At 33.9% G+C, this 12,500-nt stretch overlaps 1 protein-coding gene across 2 annotated transcripts in view; it reads right to left on the bottom strand.

Moving 5' to 3' along the window:
- The window catches only part of LOC106870740 (tRNA (guanine-N(7)-)-methyltransferase non-catalytic subunit wdr4), a 1,059,977-nt gene that overhangs the window by 37,858 nt on the left and 1,009,619 nt on the right, over positions 1-12,500 (bottom strand). For both annotated transcript variants that reach the window (XM_052973384.2, XM_052973385.2), the window contains one exon: positions 8,394-8,451. In XM_052973384.2, the coding sequence (XP_052829344.1) occupies positions 8,394-8,451 (58 nt within the window). The remainder of the gene's footprint in view (positions 1-8,393; positions 8,452-12,500) is intronic.

The raw sequence follows: 12,500 nt of genomic DNA, 5'->3' as shown, positions 1-12,500 counted from the left end.
TCTGCTCCCCAACTCCTAACATTGAACCTACAACATTCACATACTCTTGTTATTCTCAGTTTTTATATTGATATATCGATTTAGCTGTATATACAGGGTGTGATGGGTAAATTGTCGCCATTTTATATTTTTAATTTCCTGCATGTGCATTGTTTGTTTTTGATTTTATTGACTATACAATATAGTAGGGTCAGTTGGGCACTGTCTGTGAGAAAAACAACACCAAGATGCAATTCACTCTGCCAGAAATTTGGAAATGACATGCTTCACTGCTTGGCATTCACACCAGAAGCTCCAATACAAACATTTCAGAATGTTTGGGTGTCGATCTGAGGACAGTGCAGAGGATTCGGAAAGAGTTGGATGAGTCTAATGGTGATTATGAGGGTACGGCAACTCGGAAAACTCACTCTGATCATTACAATGAGAAAAGAACTCCTGAATTTGTTGGTGAAATCCAGGCCATCATTGACAACAATCCCTCCAAGTCAATCAGGTCCATCGCCAGGGACATGGGAGTGTCGGAGTTTCTTATCCGGCAGGTAGTGCATGAAGACATTCGGTATTCCTCACACAAGATGGGAAAGGGCTAATTTTTATCCCAAGCCATCAAGGAGAAGAGGAAAAACTGTGCTCCAAGGCTTCTGAACAAACTTAAGCATCCCTTCCAACTGAACATGCTTGGTTTTTCTCAAATGAGAAAGATTTCTGCCGGGATCAGGTGACCTTAATTACTAGTAATAAAATCCGTAGATTGTAGGTACCCTAGCATATCTTAATACTACTAATACATATAAGTGATCATATTTAGCAACAGATACTGATGACTGTAATTTTATATAATTTATCTCATCTATAATTTAATTTACTCAATTTGCTTTTAGCCTAAGGTAATATATTTATAATATTAACTTCATCCTCTCTAGTAATGGCATGTGTAATTCTTTAAAATTTATTATAATCCTATAAATTCTTTAAACATATATTAATATCTAAGGCTTTTATTATTCTTTATAATTCTCACAAATTCTTTTAACATGTTCTTAATATTCCCCATTGTTTAAAATTATTATTATTGGAATGATTTAACCTTTCAAGTGAACCTTATATGATTTCAATTGATCTGCTTTATTCTCAATAATATTGTTAGTTAATAGATATGTTAGGATTCATTTTTCATTTTCTTTATTGGGAATATCTTCCCTATTATTTCTGGCCTTCCAACTCATAACTTAATTACAACTCAATAACTGAACTCCCTAAATTTTGTTATTTAACTAACATAAATTTATATATTTATGTTGACATAATTATTGCCTAAACTACTTTCAATAATCTAGTATACACATTTATTTGTTGGCAGAATTCTGCTTCAAGCATGCCATACAACACTTCATAATGTTTTTGATTAGTGGAGAATTTTCAGAAACCTCTGCAAATTTGTGTTCTACACACAGGAATTCATGACTATGCAAAAACCAACAACAAAAAAATTTTGTGTGTGATTTAAGGGCTATTTAGCTCTTGCTTTTAGCTTACCTCATGACCTCCTCATACCTGTGCCACTTATTTGTCAGTCTGATGTGTTGATGTTTTCCAATATCTTTCTCCCTATAAATACATTTAACAGTCTATTGTTTGGACTTTAGCCAAAAAAATTCAGACTATTTGTATTTTAAACTAATTTCAACAAAAAAAGAAAATTTGAAAAATTAAAACAAAATTGTTGCCATAGTCATGTGATTTCTTGCGTATAGAATACAAATTTGTAAAAGTTTTCTGAAAATTCCAAAAAATAAAAAACGTTATGAAGGTTTTTATACGATGTTCTTAAAGTAGAATTCCGCTTATTTGTTGATGTCAACGCTATCTTCCTATCAATGTGTTGACCATTTCCTCCATTTCATTTATCCAATTCTGTTTCTATTTAAGTATTTATAGGTGATGATTGCTAATTCTATGATTATGGCAATCTCAATAGAGTCTCATATTATTTTCTTTTCCTTCCTTTCCTTCTTTTCTCTCCCTCTCATCTGAATTTTTGCAAAGACCTTCACTATTTTCTGTTATTTTCCCATAAGTTATTTTTCCTGAATTGTAATTGGTTGGATCTTCCTTAATTAAAGCTAATATTCTATTAGTTCTGCAATAATTAATTGAAGCACTTTAATTGAGAGGAATTAAGTAATGCTGGAATTTATCAACCATGTCACTCTTTAATGTACCAAACAATATAACTCAGTAAATGTTTTTTTTTTGTTTTTTATTTTAACAACATCAACATCTATCTGCTGGAACATCTATCTGGCAAGTATCTTCTACTATAGCCTGGGGCCAACCAAAGCCTTGTGAGTGGATTTGGTAGATTGGAAACTGGAAGAAACCCATTGCGTGTGTGTGTTTCTGTCCCCCACCACTGCTTAATAAAGGTGTTAATGTGTTTATGTCCCTATTACTTAGTTGTTTGGCAAAAGAGACTGATAAAGTAAGTATCAGGCTTAAAAAAGACAGGTCCTGGGGACATTTCATTTGACTTAACATTCCTCGAGCCAGTGCCCCAGCATGGCCACAGTCTAATGATTGAAACAAGTAAAAAGGTAAAATATAAAGAGTGTATGTGCACATAAATATATATATAATGATGTGTATATATATATATATATATATGCATATATACACACGTATACATGAAATATACAATGACTCAGCATAGTCACAAGCCACTGCTGTAATTGAAGTAAATGTATGTATGTGTATGTCATTTGTGTGTGTCTGTGTTATGTCTGTATGTGTACGTACACACACACACACACGCACGCACGCACGCACGCATGTTGCTGTATGCATGATATGTGTATCTGTAAATATCTCTATATAAATTATATGTCAATCATAGAAAGGATTTTATTAAATAAAACACACAGACAAACCTAGACATGGGGACACACACATCCTTAGATATTCAGAAACACACAAAACGATTATGATTTTATCTCAAAATAAATTAAAACCATCTTTCTACTTGCTAGAGAAGCAAGTGTATAGAGTCAATTATGTGTGTGTGTGTGTGTGTGTACAGTAAACTGTTATTTAATCTACTTCATAGTTTGATGCAAGTATCTCATGTATATCTACAATCTTCACTGCCAGAAGAGTTGAACCAAAGGATGATCACAGATAACCATTTACACTCTACATGCTGAAAGCTTCACAGGGATTTTACACTCTAGTTATATATGTTTGCTTCATACATATACATATCATCATCATCATTTAACGCCCGTTTTCCATGCTGGCATGGGTTGGACACTTTGACTGGGAACTGACAAGCCAGAAGGCTGCACCAGGCTCCAATCTGATCTGGCAAGGTTTCGACAGCTGGATGCCCTTCCTAACGCCAACCACTCCAAGAGTGTAGTGGGTGCTTTTTACATGCCACCAGTATGGGGGAGCCAGTCAGGCAGCATTGGCAATGACTCATGCATGAATGGTGCTTATTGCATGCCACATATATATACATACATATATGGCATGTGCCGTACATATATAAATTATATATATATATTTATACACATACATATATACACATATACATGTAAACACATTCTGAAATTTGGGTGTATATCTGTGTGCAGATATGTACCTGAGTGTGTGTGTGTGTGTATTTCTTCTGGAATAAGATAAATGTATACGTTAAGAAAACTATATTAGTAGTGATAGGTCTCCTGCCATTCTCCCTCTCCCTTCTCTCTCTCTCTTTCTATCCCCCTTTCTTTCACTCCACAGCCGCATAGACGTAAGTACTACGTTTATCTAGCAAAGACTCTATTGAGTTGTTTTAGTTGCCCCCAGAAATTAATTTGCCAATGGCTGGGGGTTATATTCAGCAAACTGTACCTGAGGTGATTAACTTCTTTTAACAGCTATTTACATTTAGTTTTTTTCAACATCTGATAGCTTGGATAATACAATGATACAGTGATATGTATGTGTGTGTGTGTGTGTGTGTGTGTGTGTGTGTGTGTGTGTGTGTGTGTGTGTGTGTGTGTTTGTGTCTGTCTGTCTCTAACTCTCTCTATACACACACGCAGAGCATTAATGGTAAATTAATGCAGAACTTTCACCTTCTGTACCCTGGCTATAAATTTTCATTTGTACCAAACATCATAGCTGCCCATTAGGTTGTGTACCAACAAATTTACACAGAAACCGAGAAATTCTAGGTTTTCTGAAGAAAGAGCAAAAGAAACTGACATGGATTCTCCAAATCCAATCCATTGGTGGCACAGTGAAGATCTGTAAAGCATTCCAAAAATTCTGCATCTGAGATTTTTACATGAATAGATGCACATACTTGGGTGTAAACATTTTTCAACCAACACACTTACTCAACCACATATTTACAAACACTGAGAACTCTCTTAACTCAAAAAGTCTTGTCACTTTGTTAGCAACCAGTTTGAATTCTTTTAAGAAGAACTTACCTGAAATTCTAAGAAAAAAAAAAACACACAAACACACACACATCCTTATCTATAGAATTTGTGTATTGAACATAGCTGTCTTCTGTTTGCCTCTGAACTTAGCAAAGAATTTATTTGAACTTGAATCTGAACAGAATCCTATGACCTAAGAACATGCAAATGGGATACGATAGAAGTAATGGTGATGAGGGAAAAAAATAAAAAGACCTGCTACTTGTGCAGCCAAATAAGTTTAAAAAGTGAAAACATGAACCACGGCCATAAAGTTTTGGTAGACCATTTTTTTTTTTCATTCTTACAGCTGAAATGTACAATAAACTTTAAAATTTTTAGGATTTCTTTATTTTTTTCCCCCCAGAAAACCTAGAACTACTTTGGACAATACACATGCTGTTGGGCTAAATATAAATAAAATGTACAATAACCACACCATATGCTTGTCTATAATTACACACACACACACATATATATATATATACATACACATACATATATATATATCTGTGTGCATGTGTTTGTGTGTATGTGTGTGAGTATGTGTGCACGTGTGTGCGAGAGCTTTCCTGCATTCATTGATATGTTCCCTCAAAGTTGTCTTTTTTTAAGGCTTTATGACCATTTCTTTTACTGCAAATTACTTTTATTTATTTATTTACTTTGTTTTCTGAAGTTAGATGTGTTCCTGATTCTAATCAATGACCAATCAATATAAATCAATAACCTATACAACAGAAACCTCACAACACCTCCTGGTTCCTAACAAGACCGAAGTATAAAGTTATTATTATTATTATTATTACTAACGTTATAATTATTGTTACTACTACTACTACTACTGCTGCAAAATTTTTACAAGAGAGATACAAGGTGGAAGTAAGTGTATATCTCCCTCTTTCTTGCTAACTAACATACAACCAACCAGCTGTTGTCCAGTTGGCTAGAATTTCTCTAATTCTCTGACAAGAAGAATTGCTGTCTTTAAGCCCAGCTTTCTGAATTTGATTAAAAACAGATAAATAATAAAGAAATTATGATGGTTAACTTCCAGTTCTAATCCATTCTTATAATCAATTGTGAAATAACCTTACCAGAAACTCTACATCTAAGCTACATATCCTTACATTAATATCTTCTTGGAGGCAGATATCTTCATCACCATCATTAGATTAACTGAAGAATTAATTTACCTTCAGTAATCATCCAACAGACTGTGACGAATATAAGTCTGTAGGAATCAGAGTTTGTAGCCAAGTCTTCAGATTTTAAAGCACTTTTGTTGGTGATATTGCAATTATGATTTAAAGTATAATGATCTCGTTTTTGTGTATAGAGAGTCGGATGAAGGCCAGCAAGCCCTGACTTCGAAGTCATTGTCACCATTATTCTTGTGAAAGTACAATAAATATGTATTCTACAAAATGTGTTCATGTGAAGGACACATGGCTCAGTGGTTAGAACGTTGGGCTCACAATCATGAAGTAGTAAGTTTGGTTCCAAGGCTGGACTGCATGTTGTGTTCTTGAGCAAGACACTTTATTTTCATGTTGCTCCAGTTCACTCAGCTGTAGAAATGAGTTGCAACATCACAGGTGCCAAGCTGTATCGGCCCCTTTGCCTTTCCCTTGAATAACATCAGTGGTGTGGAGAGGAGAGGCTGGTATGCATGGATGACTGATAAATAGACAGATAGACAGGCAAATTTGTATATCTGTGTGAGTGTGTGTGTTTATTTGTGTTTCTTTGTTTTGACCTCATGCAGTAAACAAGTGTCACTCTCATCCAAGTGGAGTCATCTGTTTATAGTCTCCCATGGAAACATATCTGGCCAAGGGGAGATATCATTTTGTTTAGAAACAGATAAATGCTGGTGGCAGGAAATGCATCCATCTGTAGAAAATATGCTTCAACATCTAACCCATGCAAGCATGGAAAATTGGACATGATGATGATGATGATGAGGAATATGATTATCTTCCTAAAATTCAATTCATTTGAAGAAACTTTTAAAAATAAAAGTGTGTGTGGGAAGAAGGGGGTGGACCTAACCATGTGATATTACAGATAAATTTACAAAGCTTTTGAAATGACAAATGTTTTGTGTAGCAAAAAGAGATTATATTGAGTGGTAATCAATAGATTTTCATTTCATTTCATATTCTACACACAGTTATAACCCCAACTCACATATACACATACACACACACACACACATTTATATTTCACATACATACATACATACATATACACATGTATTATACATGCATACACATATACATGATTATAATACACATTGTTTTATTTCAAATTTTACTTATTAACTAACAAATGTGTATACATTACACACACATAAATATAATATACACACATGCTGTGTGTATGTGTGTGTGGCATTGAGGGTAACACGCCAAGTATATTACCAATAGAGATAAACAAACATCTAATACATTTGTTTTTCCAGTCCCAGTGAATTTCGCTACTTCTATATAGACGTACATTAAAAGAAGTTACTCGGCCAACGTCATACTGGTGTCTGCCTGTCCAGACTGCGATATGCAACAATACTCTCTGACACATTAAGCGAAACCAATTACATTTACACTTTGTAGTAGCCAACAACAACAACAACAACAGCAACAACAATTACTACTATAATATCTTACGAACCAAACAATACTGAGCTTGCTTTTTTTCATTAAATTCTCACCCCCCACTAACCCTAACCCTTCCTTTCTATATTCCTATCTCCCCTGCCACCACCACCACTACCACCATCATCATCTCCTCTATTGCTAGCACTTCACTGCATATCTAAAAGTTTCCCCTGCCTGGAGCCATGCTGTTTAAGCTACAGCCACAGGAACATCCCGACCTCCTCACAAGTAATAACGTCCATTCTAAAGCAGCCGCAACTGTTTTCTATTCTTTAGGAATAAATTTGGCAGATAAGGAATGAAAAGGAAGAGATGGAGATAAAGAAGAAGAAGAGGCTTGAGAAGAAAGGAAAGAGGAGGAGAAAAGAAAGAGGAAAACCATAATGAAGTCTCAAGGAAGCACACAGTGTGACTGTGTTGATTTTCCATGTGTTGTTGGTTAAAAGTTTCTGTAAACAAAAATGGGCTTGGAATCGCTTGGCTGTGATTCTGAAGAGTTTGGATAAAGTTAAGATTTCCTTCATAATAATAATATAACACACAGTCAATCAAAGTCGCAAACAAACCATAAATATATGTTACTTTGAAATACTTATTCAGAATTAAACTATGACCACTGTGAATAGTTGTGGGGAGGAGGGGGGGGGAGAGAGAGAGAGAAGGAATTGGTGGCTGCAAAGCATTTGATATTAAATGTTGTGTTTGTCTTTGATTTTTGCCTCAAAGTGATTGAAGCTGTGCATACTTTAATGAAAAAGGATACTAAAACTAAGACAAAAACTAACAAAAAGAAACAAAACAAATAAAGAAAAACAAATAAATTTTTCAACAAAATAGAAAAACTTTTGCTGACCTCCCCCCACCCCTGTATGCTAGCTAAGCTCTTCTCATGCTCTCTCCTTCATTTATGTCCTTCTCAAATGGATTTCTTTGTAAATGAAGAGGATTGGAAGGAGTATATATTTAGTTAAATTGCACTCCCCACCCCCACCTGCCACTGCTTTCTCATCCACACACAATCTCTTACTGATAATTATTTCATTGGAAGAATTAAGACAAAGTTGTATTCAACAAGGATTGAACTTACAAAGCAAAGATAAGCAATGAAATATTTCTTAGTCATTGAGCTGAGTGAATGACTGATTTCCCTGAAATTCATTATGACCAGGTGGTGGCATTCAGCCGAAGGTGATTGAGGTAATGAGTTAATTAACTTGTAGAAAGAGTAAAAATAAAAAAAAAAAGTTTAAATACTTACACCACTTGCAGATATGATGGCTTCAGCACCAGGAACATAGGCCAAATGGGTAACGAAGCTGCAAAGAGAATGTGAGGGAATTATTATTATTATTATTATTATTATTATTATTATTATTATCATTTACTTTTAATCAGCATGTTTGTTACACAACCAGCATCCTGGGGTGAGTGAAGGATAAGAGATGTTACAGAATGACCGAAAGCTTGGGGAGGGGAAGTGGCAGGGGCAACAGCAAAGTATCTTCATGTAAAACAACTCATATATTTAAATGGATAGGGTTTTTATAAGGATGTGGGCAGTACTTGTCAGCACAATCTTTTAGATTTCTCTGAGACATGGTTCTCCTGGGATCTTGTTTCTAATATACTTTTTTTCATACTTAGGGCACCCACAATATTATTATTGTTATTCCTTCATAATACATATTTCTTTACTGCCCACTGGAGTCTTTGGTCATCTGTTAAGTCACAACAAGGACCTCAGACAGATAATGCTTTCCTTAAGATGTGTGCTGTGCCCAATAAGGCTACTTGTTGCAAGACATCAATCTTGCATGGGATTTCCAGTTGCCTTAAGAAGTCTTGAAGTTTCAATGGGACTGAGCCCAATGCTCCGATCACCGCTGGTATCACTTTTACATTACCCTCTCACATTCCATACAGTCTTGTTGTATGAAGAGTGCCATTGTTATCTAGTGAATGATATTTTGACATTTTGTGTGTCTTCAACGGGTTCAAAAAATAAAAATTGTCAATCTACTTCATTTTGGTTAATATAGAAAGGATTGAGGTAACTCCTCCTGAAGATATAGAGTCAAAATTAAAAGAAGACTGCCATTGTTATCTAGTGAACGATATTTTGTGGGGAGGGGGATTGTCGATTACATCAACCTCAGTATTTCACTGGTACTTAATTTACTGACCCCAAAAGGATGAAAGGCAAAGTCAATCTTGGTGGAATTTGAACTCAGAATGTAGTGACAAGCAAAATACCATTAAGCATTTTGTCCAGCATGCTAATGATTCTGTCAGCTCACCACCTTACTCCATGCCCTCAATAATGATTTCAAGTTTTGGCACAAAGTCAGTAGTTTTGAGGAAGGGGCTAAATCAGTTATGTCAACCCCAGTATGAAACTGGTACTTATTTCATACACTTTGAAAGAATGAAAGGCAAAGTTGACTTCAAGGAATTTGAACTCAGAATGAAAAGACGAACAGAATGCCACAAAGCATTTTGCTCAACATGCCAATGATTCTTCCATCTCATGTTGTAATGATAACCTCAGATTTAACAGAAACAACAAAAAAACAAGTTCCTAAAACAAACTAAAGACAAATTTTGAGTTTCAATCTTGAAAATGAACGGTCTTTCTCTTTCAGAATAAAGTTAGAAACTTTTAATTCTGTATATTGTATGGAGAAAAGAAAATACAGCAAAGGAAAGGAAAAGTTTACATAAAATTATATACAAAAAAATATGCAGAAAGTTGTCACAAGTGTTTTGACGAAAACATGAAAGACAAAGCTAATGTATATATTATTGTATTGTCAATTATGTATGTATATATAAGTGTGTGCGTGTATATATATGCATGTATGTATACATTTATTTGTGTATATGTATGTATATATATATATATATATATATATAATTGTATACATATACATATATATGTGTATGTGTGTGTATATATATATATATATATATATATATATATATATATATATATGTATATACACACACACACACATATATGCATACATATATAAGACATTCATATACAAATATACATATACATATATAATATATGCATAGACATATAATACATACATAAGTATATATATATATATAGATAGATAGATAGATAGATAATTAGATAGTTAGAGAACTAGAAACATACATATATGTATAATATAATACATATATATATATGTAATACATGTATATATAATTTATAAATATATAATAGATTTACATATATGCGTATATGTGTGTGTGTACATTTATATATATATATATATATATATATATATATATATAAAATAATACATATATGTATACACACAAGCATAAACACATACATATATAATTTCTACACCTTTTCTTGTCCCTTTGTTTGTCTCAATATTTCTTCACTTTTTAAACTTTTCTCTTATTTGTTTTAGTTTCTTTAAAGTAGTGTGTGTGTGTGTGTGTGTGTGTGTGTGTGTGTGCGTGTTTCCCTTTGTATATTGCATCACTGATTGGTCTTCTTTTCAGGTTCAGAATGTTTTTGTGCTGAAGGGTAAAATATCTGTCATTTACCATTGTTAAAAAACAATGGAATTGTTCTATCAAGAATACTGAGTGCTAAGTAGTAGTGGTGCCAAAAATGGTAAAGAAATAAAGAAGGCAAACATTTTAGTTAGATAAAAAAAAAAAGCATAGAAATTATACAAAATTATATAAAAGTTATTTTAAAAAAAAAAAGTTTATAAATGTAAATTTAATGAAAGGAAAAGAAAAGCAAGATGTTAAGAATCTTGCTGATATTAGAAAATGTTGAAGAAGAAGATGGAAGGACTTAAGATCCTGTAGATGGGAAGAAGAAAACTACCTTACTACAACTTCTACTGCTGGTACTACCATTTTTGAACAACAATCATAATAATCGTTTGTACGAAAGGTAGAAAGCCTGAAATTTGTGTGGAGGGGGTTAGGCAATTACATCGACCCCCAGTATTGTTTGTTCCTTCTTGAGCCATGTCTGGTTCATAAGGGCGGGTTTCCCGGTTTCATTGCTGTGTAGGTTCCCCACCTGGACAGGACACCGGTCTGTCACAGATGAGCTGCTAGACACAGGAGGAAAGAGTAAGAGAAAGTTGTGGCGAAGGATCAGCAGACGTTCGCCATCACCTTCTGCTGGAGCCACATGGAGTTGAGGTGTTTCAATCATAAACACACATATCATCCAGTCTGAGATTTGAACCCACGATCCCTCGACTGCGAGTCTGCTGCTCTAACCACTAGGCCATGTACATCTACCCCCAGTATTTAACTGGTGCTTATTTTATCAACCCCATTAGTGACTTTCCATCCCACGTGTCTCCTTCTGATATTGAAAATGGTTTCTAATTTAGCCACCAATTTTCCATGTCTACCATCAACCTCAGTACTTGATTTCAGAGAGATGATAGGTAAAGTTGACCAATATATATATATATATATATATATATATATAGGTATGCACACACACATATATGTATGGAGGTATTTACATATATGTATATTGTGTGTATATATATATATATATATATATATATATATACACACACACATTCACAGATAAATGTAAATAAATATTGAAATGGCTGGTCCCTACTGGCCTTCATAATATTAACTCACCCCTTGCACTGTTGATAAACTAGTCTCAACTGCCATTAGCCTATTACAAAAAGCTTCTTGAGGAGCTAAATGTCTCTCTATCTACGCTAAGGATACACTTTCATCATACAAAGCTCTCGTAAGTGGATTTGCTAGATGAGGTACAAAGCTAATACTGAGCAAGGCAAGTGTCTCCTCTGTAAATTCTGGTTTTTAATTGTGGGTTTGATCTTTTCCTTGCCATCCAAAAATTTTGTTGAGTTTAGAATTGCAATTCAGTAAAAACAGAGAATTGGCAGAGATGCTCGACACTGACAGTAAAATGATGGCATATTTTTGATCTGAAATATTCCAAAGAAATGCATATATGGCTAGAGACATTTTATATGCCACAGACCAAATATTATACAAGTTTCATATACGTTTTTGGTAGACTGTTATATGGATGCTGTCATTAAAATTAATATGTAACACAGATTTAACAAAATTCTAATATATAAAGTTTAGCAAAACACATACCAATAAATACACATCATATACATTTACACATACATACATATATTTATGTGTGTGTGTATGAATGCACACGTAGACATATATACATACATACATACATATATATAAATATATATAATCACACACAATCATATATATATATATATATATATATATATATATAGAGAGAGAGAGAGAGAGAGAGACCTATCACATGAATACATATATGTATATAAACATATAC

Source organism: Octopus bimaculoides, chromosome 15 (assembly GCF_046866305.1).
Source record: "Octopus bimaculoides isolate indiv1 chromosome 15, ASM4686630v1, whole genome shotgun sequence".
NCBI classification, from domain to species: domain Eukaryota; kingdom Metazoa; phylum Mollusca; class Cephalopoda; order Octopoda; family Octopodidae; genus Octopus; species Octopus bimaculoides.
This window is presented reverse-complemented; position numbering and strand designations above follow the sequence as displayed.